Consider the following 20,579-nt stretch of genomic DNA (forward strand, 5'->3'; position numbering starts at 1 on the left):
TATAATTATAAGGAAGGAGCTAGAATGTTTTCCCCTCATCTTCCTTGCTGCCCTCCGCATAACACACACGCTCCACTTCTCACAAGACCTAAAATACAAAAGAACTATTTAATTTTCAACCACAAAATAATATTTACTTCATTACATCATATGCCTTTAAAACCTTTTACAAGCAAAATATGAACAAATATAACCAATATGCAATGCCAGGCTTTTGAGAACCAAGTATGTTTTCAAATAGAATTACTACTTTGGGAATGGCCTATTGCTTTCATCCTCTACCGAAGAGCAAGTCAGCTAAAGAATGTCTACATTTTTACCTTTTGCTCACATGTTCCCTCTTCTTCCTGGTTGAAAACTTTCCAAAAATTTTATTTTGTACATTCTTAGGGGTAAAAGATGTGGGTATGTGCCAACTGAATAACTTTTATTTTACATACGGGTAGATTTGATCACGTTTCTACTGCTCTTTTCACCAATCTCTATGGAAAAGTACAAAAAGTGGTATTATCCCACTGTGCACTGGTGATTAATAGGGAAAAGAGTACCCTGAGCAAACAAGAGTCTGACACAAGACAGGTCCTAGCAAACAACTTTCTCCTCAAAATAAACCTGCAGTCTTATTATCCCATTTTCCAAGACTCCCTGCCCTGGGAATCTGTTTTTAAATACAATTGTGGAGACTAACTTCTTTCTTCCTCCTCAGGTCCTGGGACTTAATGTCTCTGATGCTTTTATTCTTCCTTCGGGCCCAGTTCTTAGAAAAGTAAAAGGCGAATTCAACAAAGATATTTTGAGAGAGCATGGCCCATCCATTACGTACCTCTGCGAATCCCTCCTAGATCATGATAAGGGCCCTGCTCACATGAAAATTCACACAGCTTTAAGAAAGACGAACAGAACAGTTGGCACGTTCATAAGCCTCTTACAGTCAGCTAATTTTGATATGTTCTTAACTTTGCTGCGACAAAACCACAATTTTCAACAAGCCTATTTTGCTCTGTTTGTTTTCCCTCTTCATTACACTCTTGCTTGCTTGGACTGGAAGGGTGCCTGTGGCCTCTGACGACAGCCACTTCGTCTATCACCAATGAGAAATCCTGAATAAGTCACGCAGTCTTGCTGAGCCTCAGTTTCCCCATCTAAAAAAATAATGGCACTACCTTTTATGGCCGTTTGAGCTTTCATATTATTAGTAACTAAATTTACCAATAAATGACCTCTAAATTCTCCTATATTCCTCTCAATGTCACAAATTGTTTTCAATATAGATGAACTACAGAAGAATTCAAGGAGGAATAAGTTATAGGTTGGGATGGAAGCCTCGAAATCGCTAATGACAAATGCATTTAAAAAGGTCCCAGAGATCACAGTTGACCATAAGCTGAATATGAACCACATTTACCTCCCCCATAAATTTTAAACTACCAGAACTACCAGAAGTTAAGGGTTAGGTGTTTTGTCTTCTGTATCATTTATAATACTTGCAAAAATATGGTTTCATGACAACTGAATAAGTATTTTCTCAGCTCTGCAGGTACTATAAATAAAGGCAGCTTGATATTAGCATACACAAAGAATAAAAGTTTGTTTGCAAAGTTTGTTGCATTGGCATTTGTTTTGTAGCATTGGTTGTTATCTCTAAAAGGGAAGAGGTAAAGTAGAGAAGATTCAAGCAATTGACAACACTGTGGAAGGAACATTGAGCAGGGAATTCAGACACCTGAATTCTTGCTCAGGATCTGCAGTGTACACACAGTGGTGTAACTTTGGGGAAGGTGCTTAAACTCTTTGGGCATCTATTTCTATAAAATGCAGATATGGGATGAGATGAGCTCTAGAACTCTAAAACTGATTCTAACAGGGTTAAAGACACCCAACAGGATGGAAAAAGAGCCCTTGAGGTGGCCATGACTGAGTTATCTAGGACTGGGAGAAACAGTCCTTTGAGAGTTCCTATGCAGCCTTAGGGGATCCATGAATCCTCTGAAATTGTAGGATGTTTTGTATAAACAGCAATATAGCAGCATGAAAAAGTATAATGTAGAATGAAAAAGGACACCCAATTATATAGTATATGTTTATATATTTAGAAAGCCAAAAATGTCTATTGCTTATGTAACAAAAATTATAGAAAGTAAAGTTTGATATCTTTTCTGCTGCCATATATCACAAAGCACATAAGTAAATCTCAAGGAGATGGCAAAGTGGGGAGGAGGGAGAAAATCAGACTCTTCAAGGAAGAGGGAAATGGGCTTATCGAAATGGGCTAAAGACACCAGTCTAGAGAGTCACCACTTAAGTGAATCAAACACCAACAAGTGTCTTTCAATTCCATGATTCAGGTCTCCAGAGGAGTAAAATTAAAAAAAAAAAAAAAAATCTCTTGGCTTTTACTCAACTATTTCCCTCTTTGGTTTTATACAAACAAACAAAATGGGAAAAATCCCTATAATACACAGCCTTTCTGGCTCTCAATCTTAACTTCAAAGGTCAGGGCCAACTAGCAATATATACGATCTGGTTATGCCACATTTGGGGACCAAAGACTGGTATTTATTTTCCCTTCTCTCTGCTTTGGACTTAAGCAACCTCGTAAGGATATCCTGACCTCAGAAAACAGAACCATCCACCACCTTCTCCTCCCTTCAGACCTCACTGAAACATGCTATTATGGTGCCCGTGAAGTCTGGGTTTGGAACGTTCAGCTGGTGAGGAAGTTAATTTGGCAGAATTTGTCTCCTAGTAGATCAGTACTTTCTTTCCTGCCCTCTTATACAGCCAGAGAAACATGGACTTACTACTCTCTTATGCTGGAAGAGGTCTTAGTGGTCAAGACCACGTGATGCCTTTAAGGATCAATCTACTACAATATAAAATAATATCCACTCGGTAAGGTATTTCATTACAAATTATCTTATAAACTCCATATGCCTACAGCTCTAGTTAACAAGTGCTAAATAACATAGCTGGTCAAAGAGTAAATAAGACTCTTTGGAGAGTTGTCCCTATTTTTTTTTTCACAATGCACTCAGAAATCAAAATGTTTAGTAAAGACAGATGTTATACCGCTAGACTGTGGTTCAAGAATTGGCCCATGAATCATGTTTGTTTATTACTTGTGTAATAGGATCTTAAAACTGAAGTTTCTACCAGGCAACAAAACATAACAGATGTAAAATTCCAAAGAAAGGTGCCAAACCATGTTATGAAGATTTTCAAAATAAATGGTCTCGAGAACATGTAGGCTCCTCTTGGACTTCTTAGCTACATCAAGGACGTAGAAGAAGGGTCAGAAATGGAGACAAAAGAGATCAAAGAAGAGATTTCTTGAGTGGGGCGAGGGTTAGCTCTCTAACCCTGAGCTAAGGGGAGATGCTCCATCACAGAGCAGTAGACATGTTTTCTGAGACTGAGACTTAGAGGCTGGTGTCCAACTCACTCTTGAGAAAGTTCAAATTAACACTGGCCCAAGTCTAACTTTTACCAGGTAGGAATCTGAAAGGTAAGAGAACTGATTGATTTGGAGGCAGAACCAGAAGAGTCCTGCTGCCTTAGGACCCATGTCAGCCCCAGACAAGGGATGTATAAATGGGCCCTGAGACACAGAATGAGTCATAATGTGGACTGTCTTGGGTTCTGTCCAATATAGCCACCTGGAGAAGCTTGGAGATGTACTGCTCGATGTTTAAGGGCTGAGGAATGAGTCACAAGTGATCATAAGAATGGAGAAATAAGAACATTTTGTAGGATCAAAGAAATTGTAGAAGAAAGAGAAACAGAGAGAAAACTGAACAACCCAGCAAAATGACATCTCCAGGGAAAAAAATGCATCTGCTAGACCCAAGTGAGATTAAATGACAAGAACACTGGTTCAAGTAAGAACCACCCTATGTGTCACTTCTCTCTGTCTTCCCAAGTCCCATTGGACCCAGTGGGGTTGAAACCACAGCTCAAGATAGAAGGAAGGGTAGGGCTAGAAATATGAGGTGGAAAAATGGAACAACCCTACCCCTTACCTTACCACAAGTTTCCATCCTGAAAGCCAGACCAAGCCTGGGGAAGGGAGAAGTGGAGGGGGTGGGGGTGGGGGGGGTTGGAGAGGGAGATTTAACAGTAAATTAAGTTCAAAGTTTTGACTATTACATAGGACTAGATTTTCTAATTTCTGGACAGTGTTTGTGACTTAGTGACCATAGATCACTTGTAACTTAAGACCGAGCAGGAAATTATGAACTTCTAGAGCAATCGTGCAGAAGCAGAAAATATTACCCCAGAGACTAAATTTTAAAAGAGAAGTTGGAGAAACACAGTGCCATTTTTACTGAACCATGAGGTGTGCTTTTCAATAAGCTGGTTACACTGGTTTTCAAAAGATTCAGGATCTAAATCTTTGATGAGCAGAACTGTCTCTCAGAGAAAACCGCTCAGCCACATGACATGTGTGAGTTTAACACCTCTATAGAATAATGAAAAGAACTCTTTTCTCTGTGAGACCAATGACACCATATGCCTGGCACTTGAGTTCACTGACCTTGTTTTAAGACTCCTCAATTCTTTCCTAATGTTACTCAACTTTCTCTCTTGAGTGTCATACCCTAAGGACTGTGCCAAATTTTTGAGCATAAACAGTGACTGGAAGGAAGTCTTTAATGCTCTGTGTGCTATTTCTACACCTGCGTAAATTGATTAATTTTGATTATGCTGTTTTCACCTTAATTTATACCAAATAAAAATCCTGATTTTCTGTAGCCATTTCACACAAACAAGCTACTCCCATCTGTTGATTTTTCTATTTTCATTTCTTTAAATACCTCCATATTCTTTCTTATCTTTTATGAAGGAAAGGCATGATCAGAAATGAGAGTATTCCTAAAGAATACTTTGAACAGGAATGGGATTATACATTTTCTCTTTCATTGAATTTCAAAAGTAGAAGAGATCGTGAAGAGCCCCACCATCTTAACTTACAGATTTGAAAGCTGATTTCCTGGGAATTTATGCAACTGATTAGATAGCTAGTAAGTGGCGGCATCCTCCATCCAACAATGTTCTACCCTGTAGCAGGTAATGCCAGCATTCTGTCCATATTGGCTCAGATCTATTTATCACTTTTTCTCTCTCATCCAACAGTTACCACCTGTGTCTCCATGTGGGACTGCATTAGCTGCATCCTAAAGAGCAGACTACCTAGGAATTAACTTGGCCCAAGGACCAGTCTATAATCAACGACTTACAGTTGTGGGTGGGGGGAAGGAGTTCAAATGCTCCTGCTCCCTTGCTCCTGATGAGGAAATTCTCAGGTGTGCCTCTCACTCTCTCCAGAACTTTCCTCTATAAGACTTTGTTTGATCTCATATCCTGGCTTGGCCTCTTCCCAATTCTTCCCAATTCTCTACTTGGTTTTTCCTAGGAACACTTCCTAAAAAATTACTTGCACAGGAAAATTTGTCCCAGGGTCACACTCTGTCAGAAGAAGGAGGGTGAAAAGTAAAGATATTTGTTATGTCCACTTGTCCTTCTCTCTCTCTTCCAAGCCTTCCTCCCCGCATTGGAAGGGCTTTCTACTACTCTCCCTTATGATACAGCAACTCCTCTTATAAAAAACTGCGTAGACATGAAGGTCGATTCAATAGTCAAAAAATCAATCAATATACCATATTAACAGACAAAAGAAAAAAATCACATGATCATATCAATGGATGCAGAAAAAGTGTTTAACAAAATCCGACACACGTTCATCATGAAGGAAAAAACCTCTCAGAAATAACATAAATAGAGAACTTTCTCAACTTGATAAGGAACACACATAAAAAATCTATGCCTAACATCTTGTTTATTGGTGAAAGGCTAAAAACTCTCCCAAGTCAGGAAAACAGCAAGAATGTCTACTTCACTCAACATAGTGCTGGAAGTTTTAGCCAGCTCAATAAGGCAATAAAATAAAATAAATGACATATGAATTGGAATGGAAGAAATAAAACCATCTCTATTTGCAGATGACATGATGATCTATGTAGAAAATCCCAAGGAATAAGGAATCTACAAAAAACTGCTAGATCTAGTAAGTGAGATCAGTGGGTCATAAAATACAAGATGCACATATGAAACTCAGTATTCCTATATAGTAGTAACAAACATGAAAAATAAAATTAAAAATACAATATCATTTACAATTGTTCAAATGAAATTACTTATATGTAAATCTAACAAAACAGATATAGGATTTGTATACTAAAATGATAAAACATTGATGAAATAAATCAAAGATCTAAATAAATAGATAGACATTCTCTGTTCATGAATTGAAAAATTCAACATAGTAAAGAAAAGTAGAAAAACAATGGAAGACAAACAATGGAAAACAAAGAACAAGGGCAACAAATAGAAAACTGTAATGAACAAGGTAGATATTAATTTGACTATATCAATACCAATATCAGAAGTGAAAGTGGAGACATCACTAAAGGTCCTATGGACATTAAAAAGATAATAAGGAATACTATGGAATACTCTATGCCCTCAAATTTGGTAATCTAGATGAAAAGGACCAATTTCTTTAAAGACATAATCTGCCAAAACTTATACAAGAAGAAATACACAATCTGCATAGGCCTATATCTATTAAAGAAATTGCATCAATAATTATTAGAAAATAAATAGTAATAATTAATAATCTCCCAAAACAGAAAGCACCATGCCCAGATGAGTTCACTGGTATATTCTACCAAATATTTAAGTAAGAAATAATACCAATTCTTTACATTCTCTTTCAGAAGCTAGAAGCATAGGGAATATTTTTTTACTTATTCAATGAGGCCAGCATTACCCTACTACCAAAACCAGACAAAGACATTACAAAAAACTAATATTTCTCATGTACATATATGTAAATATCCTCTACAAAATATTAGCAAATTTAATTCAATAACAATGTATGAAAAAAATTGTACACTACAGCCAGTGGGATTTATTCCAGGTATGTAAGAAAAAGCTTTTGCCAAAATCCAATGCTCGTTCAAGACAAAAACTCTCAGTAAAATAGTAAAAGAAAAATAAACAAATAGATAAACAGAACAGAATAAAGACCCTGATATAGACCCACATGAATATAGTCAACTGATCTTTGAAAAAGGAGCAAAGGCAATACAATGTAGTAAACTCGGCCTCTTCGACAAATGTTGCTGGAAAAAATGAGACATCTACAAGCAAAAAAAAAAATGAAACTAGACACAGATCATACACATTTCATAAAAATTAACTGATAATGAGTCATATACATAAATGTAAAATGTGAAACTATAAAACTCTTACAAGATAACATAGAGAAGAAAACCTAAATGGCCTTGGATATGGTGATGTCTTTTTGAACACTACACCAAAGCAACAATCCACAAAAGAAATACATGATAAACTGACTTCATTAAAATTAAAAACTTCTGTTCTGCAAAAGACTATATAAAGAGAATGAGAAGACAAGCCACAAACAGGAAGAAAATATTTGCAAAAGATACATCTCATAAAGGACTGCTATCTGAAATTTACAAAGAACTCTTAAAATTCTACAATAAGAAAACAAACAACTAAATTAAAAAATGGGCCAAACACCTCAACAGACACCTCACCAAAAAACTATATAGGTGGCAAATGAGCATACAAAAAAATGTTCCACGTTATGTCAACAGGGAAATGCAAATTAGAACAACAATGACATACCACTACACAACTACTGAATGGGCAAAATCCAAAACACTGACAACACTGAATGTTGGTGAGGATGTAGAGAAATAGGAACTCTCATCCATTTTTGGTGGGAATGCAAAATGTACAGCCACTTTGGAAGACAGTTTGCTGGTTTATTACAAAAGTAAACATACGCTTACCATACAATCCAATAATTATGTTTATTGACATTTACATAAGGGAACTGAAAATGTATTTCAACACAAACACCTGCACACAGAGTTTATAACAGCTTTTTCACAATTGCCAAACCTTGGAAGCAACCAAGATGTCCTTTAGTAGGCGAATGAATAAATTGTAGTACATACAGACAATGGACTATTACTCAGTGCTAAAAAGAAATGAGCTAGCAGGCCATGAAAAGACATGGAAGAACCTCAACTGCATATTCCCAAGTGAAAGAAGCCAATGTGAAAAGGCTACATACATATTTAATCATTTCAACTACATGACATTCTGGAAAAAGCAAAACTATGGAGGTTATAAAAAGATCAATGGTTGAGAGTGATAAACAGGCAGATAACAGAGGATTTAGGGGAAGTGAATAGACTCTGTATGACTTTATAATAATGGATATACGTCATTATAGATTAGTCCAAACTTATAGAATATACGACCCCAACAGTGAACCCTAAGGTAAACTATGGACTTTGAGTAATGATAACGTGTCAATATAGGTTCATCTTTAGTTTAAAAAAAAAAATCCATTCTAGTGTGCGATGTTGATAGTGGGGCAGGCCTTGCATGTGCGGGGGCAAGGGCTATGCAAGAAATCTCTCAAACTCAATTTAGTTGTAAATTTAAAACTACTCTAAAAAAATAAATTCTTAAATAAAAGAATTTGTAGACATGACACCAAAAGCATGACCTATTGAAAAATTGATGAATTGGACTTCATTAAAATTAAAAACTTCACTCTCTGAAAGAATTATTAAAAGGATGAAAAGACAAGCTATAGACCGGGAGAACATATTTGTAAACCATATTTCTCACAACAGACTCGAATATTGAATATATGAAAAAAAAATCTCCCAGAACTCAACAGTAAACAAATAATTCAATTGGAAAATGGGCAAAAGACATGAAAAGATATCCCATTGAAAGTGATATACAGATGGCAAGTAAGCATGAAAAGATGTTCAACATCATTAACCATTAGAGAAATGCAAATTAAAATTACAGTGAAATATCACTATTTACTTATCAGGACAGCTAAAATAAAATTAAAAAGTGACACTACCTAATGGTGGTCAAGATGCAGAGAAACTGTCATTTGTACATTGCTGGTGGGGACGTGAAATGGTACAGACACTTTGGGAAACAGTTTGGCAGTTTCTTAAAAGTTAAACATGCAACTACCAAATAACCCAGCAATTGCACTCCTGGGCATATTTCCCAGAAAAATGAAAACTCACATTCACACAAAAATTTATACACAATTGCTCATAGAAGGTTTATTTATAACAGCACCAAACTAGAACCCCAAATGTCCTTCATTAAACAACTTCCCACTCTTCCAGCCCTTAGCAACTACCATTCTACTTTCTGCCTCTAAGAATTTAACTATTCTAGGTATCTCGTGTAATGTCAAGGTCCATCCCTCTTGTTGCAGATGGGAGACAGTGATGCTCTTTGTATATTCTGGAATGACTTCCTTTTTCTTTTCCCTTAGTGTTGAGTAAAATTATTTAAAAACATTAGTCTCTCCAGACTGTGATAAAGAGTCATCAAAGAAGAGAGGTAAACATATTCCAACTGCTGCAGCCGAAATTAGAGACATCCCAAGAAAAATGTGAAATCAGTAGGCAGGGTTTTCCCAAAGTGGAATCTTCTTCTTAAACTCATATCTACCAGGAATGTGGCAGATTCCATGTTTAGATAATAGGAACAATTATAATTATTATTATACCCTAAGCGAATAATAGTGCTACCACTGGACAGGTTATGAGCCACTCATTTAATTCTCACATTTAATTCTCACAACACTCTAAAGGTTGACATTATGTCCGGTCCATAAATGAGGCAACAAACTCAGAGAGGTGAAGTGACTGGCTCAAGTCATACATCTCAGGCTCAACCCCAGGCCTGTTGGGCTTCCAAAATCTGCCTCATCACAAGTCCTCCCTTGGTCCAGGTTCTTTGTGACCTTGGCTTTAAGCGGAACCGCATGTTTCTTTTCTTTGTGAGTTCAGAAGCAGAGACACTGAATAACAGCAACTTTGAGGAAACAGCTCCTCTAAGATGCCGCAGTTCTGGATCTCTTTCTTGGTCTATAATCATCTGTAAAACTTTATTATAATTTCTGCCTGTTTGGATTTTAATGTTCTCAAAATATGGTTTCTAGTTACCATTAGAGTTGGCAGCACAATAGAAAAAGGGACTTTCCTTTCCCATGTTTGCTAGAGCAGTTTGTCTGGGCCACAGCCCCATTAAGACTTCTCATTAAGGGAGAAGAAAGAGATGGGTGAACAGATGATTTACTTACTGACAGCAGGAAACAGTACCAGATATGTGTGCAGAGAGCAACCATATTTTTCCTCTGAAAAATCTTGCACCCTGAACTAGTTATTTCAAAAAGTTCCCAGTGCCCATAAGGGCAGTTACACATCATCTTAATGTGAAACTTTCAAAAATGATTTTTCAACCACTGATGTACTTTTGAAAGAGAAAAAACAGGCATACTGTCCTTAAAAACAAAAGTTACAGATTACACATCCACTAAGGCATCTTATTAAACTTATTTAAAAACCCCTGTAGTTTTGAAAATAGCGCAGGAGACGATTTAGGGGGTAATTTAGTGGGTTTCTTTCCCCCAGAGAACATCTGAGAACATTTTCTCTAATAATAAAGAGTAAAGTACATGCAGTTGTGTAAACCGCAAATGCTCCACCAGTGCGTGAGCGAAAGAGATCGCTAGTTTGAAAGAAAGACTTTTTCGGTATCTTCCACCTAAACCATTTCCCCACTCCTCCACCCCCTCATGCTCGCCAGAGATCAAGTAATGTGCTCCCAGAGTGTGGCATGGGGCAATTCTTGTACACAACATTTCTATTGGGAGACATTATCTCAAATGAGTGTAAAAAGAACGTATGTACACTACGTGAGCTTGCAAATTCGGAGGGGAGGTCTGTCCTCGCTCATTTTTTTTTTTTTTCCAGCAGAGGAATTCGGAAGGCGCAGGCTCTGACACGTAGCAGAGTAAGTAGTTCAAAGAGTTGAGAGGGGTAGAGGAGCAGGCCGCTCACCAATAAAACTGGACGCGGGCCCCAGGCAGAAGGTGGGAAGGAATGAATTAAAGGGGATTCCGAGGTCCTGGAGAACCTTAGCAAAAAAAGAGAGAGAGAAAACAAACAGCTCCCACGCGAGTCTGTCTGTTGCAAGAGCAGCAGTTACACAGCGCCGAGGACAAGAGGCGGTGCAGGGAGCCGGCGGAGCGCGGAGGGACGCGCCCGCTGAGGGAGCATCGGGGAGGGCAGGGCTGCTCTAGCCCTCGCGCTTCTCCAACTTTGACGTCCGCAAACCAAGCGAGGATCTCGTTAAAACGCAAATTCTCATCCTCGAGGTTGAGGGTGTGTCCTAAGAGTTGCCTTTTGAGCAAGTTTTCAGGTAGTACAGCTATAGCAAGTCCGCGCACCAAACTTCGAGTAGCAAGGAATTTGCTCGCTGCGATGAAGAAATTGCGGGTTAGAGGAAAGGGGGGCTCTCTGATGAGGGGGCAACGATAGAAACAAACTAGATGGGCAGGGATGGGAATGAAAGCTGGCCAGATGAGGGACGACGGTCTCGAAGCCTTTATTCCAAGCAGGGTTTCTGGAGGGAAGAGGAGAAAGGAGACGCTCTCCCTCTGGCTCAATAAAAAAAAGTCGCGAGGGATAGGCCAGGGCTTTGGGCAAAAGGCAGGAGACGGGCACCTGGAGGCAGATAGGCAGCTGGACCGACGCCGGGGCGAAGGAGGCCCGGGTCGGCCGGCCCTTACCTGCGCGCACCCTGGTCCGTGTAGACGTTGAGGAAGAGTCCCTCCCTTTTGTCCTGGTACACCGGGCCGGAGAAGCTGAGCTGCAGCTCGTAGCGACTGCCGGGCTGCAGGGCCTCGCGGAGCTCCAGCACCATGTACTCCATCTCCAAGGCGAACCACACGTCCTCCACCGGCACGCGGCCCACGGTGGCGTCTCCAGTGCCCGAGGACAGAGGACCCCGCACCTCGGCGCTCTCACAGTCCAGGAAGAGGCTGTGCAGCAGCAGCCGCGCGGTGGCCACGGCACAGCGCACTGTGATGTTCACGCGGCCAGTGAAGCTCAACGCCGGAGCTGAGGGCTCGTCTGGCTTCAGCCGCGGCCACAGCTCCAGCTCGTAGTGCAGTGGCACGAGCCAACGCGGCAGGCGCAGCTGGTCCCAGGGCCCGAAGGGTCGCCCCTTGTCCCGGGTAGCCGTCACCGCCGGCTCAAGAGTGGGGTGGGACTGCCCTGTCGGCGGCGACTCCTTCTGCTCGCCGGGCGGGGAAGGCGCGGCGTCCTGGTCCCCGCGGTGGTGAAGCTCCGACGGCGCAACACGCGCGCAGCGGCCGTACAGAGCGGCGAGCACCGCCAGCGCCAGCAGGAGCGCGGCAGCCAGCCCGGCCAGCAGCAGGGCTGCCGCGCGGCTCACGTAGAAGCCAGAGCTGGATGGGGGCCCCATGGCCTGGACCCCAGTGGGGGTGAGGCAAGAGCCCGGAGACAGCGGTGGCGGCGGCTCAGAACCTCGGTCCGGGTGCTCAGGGACCGGACCTACCTCTCTTTTACCCTCTCTCTTCCTCCTCGAGAAGCTGGGAGACAAGACAGAGAAGTTTGGACCACGGCTTCCCCCTCCTACCTAATCAGATCCAGGTCCCTGCCTTTCCACCCCGCCCGCCAGAGCCCAGAGAAGGGGCGGACCCAGCACACCCAAGCGCACGCCTAGCAGAAGAGGCTTCTAGGGTCCGTGCGGGGAGGGGACAGCCGGAACGAACTCGGATTTGGAAACCTCCGATGGAGATACTGGATTCATGGGATCTGTCCCGGTGCAGTTCAGGAGTTGGAAAAGAGACAGGTACAGAGCGTCCTCAGCTCCTTGACTGCAGTGATGAGCTGCGGGTAGCACACCTGCTGGCCACCACCGGGTATTCCTGCGCTAGTGGGCGGGGTGGAGGCGTAAGGACCTGGACTTGAGAGGATGCGCTCTGAAATGACCCTGCGATGGACAACTGCAGTGTCAAAACTAACTTCCGGAGCCAAATCTTTGGCGCAAAATTCGCCTTCTGAATAAACTCGAAACTCAGGCTGCCCGGGCAGCGAGTGTGCTGATGAAAACAAGGTCTGGAGTCCAGGAATCTTTTCTGAGATGGGGAAGGAGAGCTGGAGGAAGGGGCGACAAAAAGCCAGGGGGCGCGGCGTCAGCATCTCCCCGGGGAAGGAAAGGGAAGGGTCTCTAAGCCGCCGCTTAGCTCCGCAGCTCCTGGGGACTGGGTCTCCAAGCTCGGAGCGGGGTCGGGCTCTTCTCTCCCCTGCTCGGGGAAAGGGAGGTCCTGCTCTCCAAACCAACTTTTTCAAGCAAAGAGAATAAGACGGTCCTGTGGCCACCTTTTTCACTCAGAAACTGAGGGGCTGGAACTCGTCTCCCAGGCGATGCTCTAGTCAGTGAGGCCCTTGGCATGCGGGCATCTGCTTGCTATTTAGCAATGCTCCGGGGAGAGTCCCCCGCCTGTTGCCGAGTTCTGAATCTGCACGCGCTCTTGGGTGAATTGGGCATGGGTCCCAAGTACTTAGGACGCGCTGCGGAAGAGGCAGGAGAGGGTAGTTGAAGATCCTGTGGCCAAAGATTTATTTGAGCATATCCGTCATTAAACTTCAGTTTTTTCAAAACAGAGAACTTTTCATCACAACCATAAAACAGTCTTCACTTTCCTGCTTTGACCTGTATCTCCCTTCCAATGAGGAAACCCTTCCACCTGAGTTCAGACAAGATAAACCCAGGTGATTCTCCTGGGAAACGTGATTCCCCCCCCCCCCCAACCTAAATTAATCACATTAACCACAACAACAGCAGCAGCAGCAGCAAACCTCTCGAATAAGAGGAGGAAGGGGGCTTGACACCAAGCTCACCCACGGGGTTGTGCTGTAATCTGTGGGACTAGTCTCCTGATTCTAGGTTTGACTTGCCTCCTTCAGAAATGAAACAATTATGTATAAAAGCGATTATGAGGACATGGATCACTCTCAGAAGATCCTGGTTAGAGCCAAGGGAGGACACTCTCCCTCAATTTCTCTCTGTAAAACCTACAGGCAAGTCAAGCTGCCAGACTGAGAGCTACTGAGCTAGCAGGAGTTTCTCTGAGTTTAGGTCATTGTCAGATGGGGATTGTCCCAGATTCAGTGCTAATTAATTATTGTCCTTACCACCCCCCTGGACAATTTCTTGAAGAATTTTGAAGGATTCCACACTCTCAGGAAAGATTTATTGAAGGAAGGAAGGAAGGAAGGAAGGAAGGAAGGAAGGAAGGAAGGAAGGAAGGAAGGAAGGAAAAGAAAAAAGGAGTCGGTAACAGAATTACTACAAACTCATACTTTCCCCTTCCCCTCAATTTTAAATAAGAAGCTCTACTGAAAAGTGAGTATGTGGACAAGTATTTAATTCCACTTCTCTAATATCATTAAAAAAAATAGAGATTGGCCACCACATTTAAGGTTTCCAAGTAATAAAATTGCACCAGATGATTCTGCAATTTAAATATCTTATTAAAGGGAAAATATTTCTGATGAATTATTAATGCAATTTGAAAGAAGTTGCAAATAATATACTGACTGAGTCATGCTCCTGTTAATAATAAAAAAGCTGAAAAATACTATTATATGAACTATTCAAGAATACTATTATATGAAATACATTTCAATGCCAGAGTAGTTCCAGGAAATACACTAACACTAACTAAAAATTAAAATAAAAATTTTGTTAATCAGCTACTTAGAAAATCTACTTCTTATTCACATCAGCCAAGGCAGTGATTCTCAAATGGGGCAACTTTTGGTGTCTCCCTCCCTTGGACATTTGGCAATGTTTGAGACATTTTTGATTGTCACAACTTTGGGAGGGGGGTGGTGCTACTGGTGTCTAGTGGGTAGAGGCCAGGGATACTGCTAAACATCCTGCAACGCACAGAACAGCCCCCAACAACAAAGAAATATCCCACCCAAAATGTCATCAACGCTACTGTTCAGAAATCCTAACTTAAAGCAATAATCCAACCCTTTCATATGCTACCCAAGTGAAACTTCACCTTTATGTCTTGTATCACTGGTTTTGTTATTTATGGTTATGCTTTGTCATGTCTATTATTTTTCCATCTCTATTTCTTGGTATTTATTTTGAACCTTTTTAATACTTTAGTATCCCCCTTAAGGCCATATGATAATTTTTCTTTTCTTTTTTTCTTCACTTTGAAAAATTAATTTTTTGAATAATATATTTATAAGGTTTAAAATAAAAAATATGAAAATTTTTGTGTGGAATTATTTTGCTTTCACTACTTCCACAGTTAATAATTTTTAATATTTTTTGTATATTCTTTCAGTATTTATGCAAATCAAGCAAATACAATTACATACTCTTGTATTTCTCTTACACAAAAAAATAGTATACTAAAATGTAATTCTGCACTTTGCACATTTATTTAACAATATATCTTAAATATCAGTCCACATTCTTTTTAACAGCTGCATATTATTAAATTGTATGGATATACCATTGCAAAGATTTTCCTAGTTTGATTATTTGAAAGGATTCACCAGATTATGCCATAGAGTATCTTCACATAGGCTCTTATTTAAAGGCAAAGAATATGGTGCCACAAGAGAAAGAATAAGGGCAAGTATTCCAGGTGAGAGAGACATCCCTTGTGCAAGCTCCCCAAGGACCCTTATTTGCATAAATCTACTGTGCTGTGTCACCAGCTTGAACTACCCAGGACTGTGAAAGGAATCTTGTTTATGGAAAGCTCATGGAGAAACTCTTCAGGAGGCCCTCTAAATAACCAAGCCAGGTTTGTCAGACCCATAAATTCAGTTGCAAATTATCAGTAAAGAAATTAACCCTAGAAGGTCTCAAGGGAGACTTTCAGACCTTAATCAGCATATCATAAATCGATCAAGAATTGAAAACCAGATATCCAGAAGTAAGGCAAAGTAAGGATCACTGAAAATCCTCTTCTACATGAAAGCAAGGTAAACACTGGGAAAATTGTCAGAATTAACTATTTCATAATTCTGGAAAGTAATCAAAAGCTTGCAGCAATTCAAGAAGTATTTGTTCAAGATAAACAGCCAAACCTCAGTAAAAAAAAACATTGAGCTTTATGTCATTTTCACTTGCTTTAGTCTCATTTATTTTCATTTTCCTCTTCTCAACTCTGCAGTAGACTTTAAAATCAACGGCCTGCTAGCGTGGTGAAAACCAGCAACCTGGCAGCCACTGGAAGGAGCATAAAAGTCTTAAAGTCCCTTTAAAGCCTCATGCTCAGAGAATTGTCATTATTTGAACTATCTGGTGATTCCCTGGGAGACTCTACTCTCACAGCTCTCATTGACCCAGTTCGGAGTTCACCCAGTGTGAATAGCCTTTCCTCAGGGGCATTGGTTGAAAACAATCATAAGCAATTGTTTAACATTGCAACTACCTGAGATGAGCAAACACTTGAGGCAAATATTAAGCTCATCATAAAGCTTAAAGGGGAAAGCTCAGGATTTAGATATCTATAGGGAGCTTTGAAAAACTCCAACATATTCCTGAAAATCTAGAAGGCCACATACATGCATAGGACTATGCACAAGACTGAGGCCATACACATACTCAGAAAAGACTCAAGAAGGCCCTACACTTCCACACCTGGCTAATCTTGAGGCATTGCTCAAGCCAAAAGATTTCAAATCAGTAACCTAACTTTACACCTTAAAGAATTAGAAAAGTAAGAGCAAACTAGACTCAAAGATAGGAGATGATAAAGATTAAAGTGGAGATAAATAAAATAGAGTTTAGAAAAACAACAGAGAAAATTAATGAAATCAAAAGTTGATTCTTGGAAAAGAGAAACAAAAATGACAACCCTCTAACTATACTGACAAAGGGGAAAAAAAGATGCAAATAGCTAAAATCATAAATGAAAGTGGGGACATGATTATCAACTTAACAGAGAAAAAGGAGTATAGGAGAATACTATAAACAATTATATGCCAACTAACTAGTTAACCCAAAAGAAGACAAATTCTCTAAAACATGCAAATATCCAAACTAATGCAAGAAGAAATATAAAATCTCAACAGACCTGTAACAAGTAAAGAGATTGAATAGGTATTGAAAACCTCCCCCTTCCTGGACAAGAGGAAGAAACACTTAACAGAATTACTCTGATAACAAAGCCAGATAAAGACATCACAAGAAAATTGCAGACCAATATCTTTAGTAATATAGATACAAAATCCTCAAGAATATATTAGCAAATAAAATCCAACAGTATTAAAAGGATTATTCGTCAAGACCAATTGGGATTTATCCCAAGAGCAAAGGTGGTTCAGCATAAGAAAACCCACTGATGTAACACTACACATTAACAGAACAAAGGGGAAAGAAAACCCAACATGATCATCTCAATTGATGGGGAAAAGGCATTTGACAGAATACAACACCTTTTACTGAAAAAACCTCTCAGAAAACTAGGAATAGAGGGAAAAATTCTCAAATAATTAAGAGTATTTAGAAAAACCCAGTGAACATCATACTCAATAGTGAAAGACTGAAAATCTCCCGCTCCACACCTGAAATCAGGAACAAGGATGCTTGTTTCGTTGCTGTTATTCAACATTATAGTGGAAATTCTAGCCAGAACTATAGTAAAAGAGACAAAAATAATCCAAGTGGGAAAGAAAGAGATAAAACTATATTTGCAGAAGGCATAATCATATGCATAAAAAATCTGAAAGAATTCACAAGAAAGTTACCAGAGCTAAAAAATAAATTCAGCAAAGTTGGAGGATACAATATTAACACATAAAAATCAGTTGTTTCCAGCAATGAACAATCTGAAAAGGAAGTTAGGAAAACAATGATATTTTCAATATCACCTATAAGAATTAAATACTTAGGAATAAATCTAATCAAAGTGGTGAAAAACTTGGTTGCTGACAACTACAAAACATTGCTGAAAGAAATTAAAGAAGGCCTAAATAAATGTGAAGACATCCCACATTTATGAACAGGAAGACTTAACATTGTTAAGATGCCACCCTAAATGATATTCAGATTTAACACAATCCTTATCGAAATTCCAACAGCCTTTTTCACAGAAATAGAGAAGCCAGTCCTCGAATTCATATGAAATTGCCAATGGCCCTAAAGAGCCAAAATTATCTTGAAAAAGAAAAAATTGGTAGACACACACCTCGTGACTTTGAAAGTTACTACAAAGCTAAAGTAATAAAAACAGTGTGGTACTGGCATTAAGATAGCATGTAGACCAAGAGAATAAAATAGAGAACCCAGATATAAACCTTTATATGTGGTCAATACTATACAATGGGGATGAGACAGCCTTTTCAACAAATGGTGTTGGAATAACTGGATATCTACCTACAAAAGATTGAAATTAGAACCTTACCTTATACCATGTACAAAAATAAACTCAAAATGAGTTAAATACCTAAACATAAGCACTAAAAATATAAAACTCATAGACAAAAACATTAGAAAAAGTTTTTATGACATTGTATTTGGCCATGACTTCATGGATATGACATCAAAATCACAAGCAACAAAAGCAAAATAAATTAGACTTCATCAAAATTAAATACTTTTGTAGATCAAAGGATACTTTCAAGAAAGCACAAGGACAACCTATAGAATGAGAATATTTGTAAATTATATATCTGATAAGGGATTAATATTCAGAATATATAAAGAATCCATCCCTACAATTTAACAGCATAAAACAACCCAATTCAAAAATAGACAAATGACTTGAATAGACATTTCTCCAAAAAGTTAAAAAAATGGTCAATAAGCACATGAACAGATGCTTAACATCATTAGTCATTAGGGAGATGCAAATCAAATCCACAGTGAGATCCCACTTCATACTACTAGGATGGGTATAATAAAAAACAAAAAACAAAAATGGAAAATAATAGTTTCAGCGAGACACAGAGAATTGGAACACTTAGGCATTACTGGTAGGAGTGTGAAATGGTGCAGCCACTGTGGAAAATAGTTTGGCAATTTCTCAGAAATTTAAACATAGCACTACCATATGACCAAATAAATTTCATTCCTAGGTATATATCCATAAGAATTGAAAACAAAGAAGCAAAAAGACATTTGTGTACCAATGTTCATGGCAACATTAATCACAATAACCATAAAGTAGAAACAAACCAAATATCCGTGAACAGGTGAATGTATAAACAAAATGTGGTATATACATACAGTGAAATACTATTCAATTCTTTAAAAAAAATGTTAAAATATTGATATATACTACAACATATCATGCTTGGTGAAAGAAGCCAGACACTAAAGGATAAATATTGCATAATGGTGAGGTTATACAAAGTAGATAGAAGAGCCAAATACACAGAGATAGAAATTAGATTTGAGGTCACCAAGGCTAGGTGAAAAATGGAGATGAAAAATGGAGAGTTATTGTTTAATGGGTACAAAGTTATTATTGCGGATGTTGAAAAGTTTAAAGTATAGATAGTGGTAATGATTACATAACTCTGAGAATATATCTAATACCACTGAATTATACACCTAAAAGTGGTTAAAATAACTGTTATGTATATATCACCATAATAAAAAACATACTGTAAATCTAAGCATGACAGAAAGACTTTATTGTTAATATTGATCAAGAGCTATTACTTATTAAAACCCAGCAATATGCAAACAACATTAGCCTAAAAGTTATTGTCACTCTCTGGGTGTTTTAGTCCATAAATGTTTGTTTGTAATTGTATCTGTTGCTTTGGAAATTTAATGATTGAACTGCTAAGGAAAAAGATGAATCCTTTTTAAAAATGAATATTTTGTTGGAGTAAAAACTAAATGAAATAAGAAAAAGGAAGAAAGCATTATTAGTACCTCCCAGAAACCCCCTTTACAATCTTTTCCCAATAATAAACTCCTCTCCCTCCAAAAAACTACTGTCTTCTAGTTTTATGATATTCACTTCCATTCTTTTCTTTATCTTATCACCTCTATGTGCACCCCCAATCCTCGCATATTAGTTTTTCTATTGTTAAACTTTGTATAAAAAGAATCTTGATATGTACTCTATGATGTCTAGTTTTTTTCTCAACATGTTTGTAAGATTCATGCATGATATTGCATTTAACTTTTAATTTATTCTTACCTCTATATAATATTCCATTGTATGTATATTTCATGTTTTATCTATTCTACTGTTGATGGAAATTTAAATTATTGTTAATATGTAACTATTATGGAAAATGCTGCTGTAAATACTCTTGCATATATATCTTCTGGTATACCTTTTTATTGAATATATATCTAGGAATTAAATTATTAATCCATTGGTTATGTGTGTACCTTCAACTTAAGTAGATGATGCTAAGCTATTGGCATTAACAATTTGCACTTCTGCCAACTGTGTATAAGTTCTCACTGCTCCATAACTTTGCCAATACTTGATATCATCAATTGTTTAAATTTTAGCCATTTTGGTATGTTCGTGGTTTTAATATTCACTTCCTTGATTTACAATGAGGCTAGAGACTTTTTCACAGAATCAGTAGGTCTTTGGATTTCCTCATTTGTGA

At 38.9% G+C, this 20,579-nt stretch overlaps 1 protein-coding gene across 1 annotated transcript in view; it reads right to left on the reverse strand.

Annotated features, from left to right (window-relative positions):
* Positions 1-12,613, reverse strand: part of LVRN (laeverin) — a 51,702-nt gene extending 39,089 nt beyond the window's left edge. The window contains exon 1 of the mRNA XM_016120894.2: positions 11,720-12,613. Coding sequence (XP_015976380.2) covers positions 11,720-12,417 — 698 coding nt within the window. The 5' untranslated portion in view covers positions 12,418-12,613. The remainder of the gene's footprint in view (positions 1-11,719) is intronic.
* Between the last annotated feature and the right edge of the window lie 7,966 nt (positions 12,614-20,579).

Source organism: Rousettus aegyptiacus, unplaced genomic scaffold (genome assembly GCF_014176215.1).
Source record: "Rousettus aegyptiacus isolate mRouAeg1 unplaced genomic scaffold, mRouAeg1.p scaffold_m13_p_8, whole genome shotgun sequence".
NCBI lineage: Eukaryota > Metazoa > Chordata > Mammalia > Chiroptera > Pteropodidae > Rousettus > Rousettus aegyptiacus.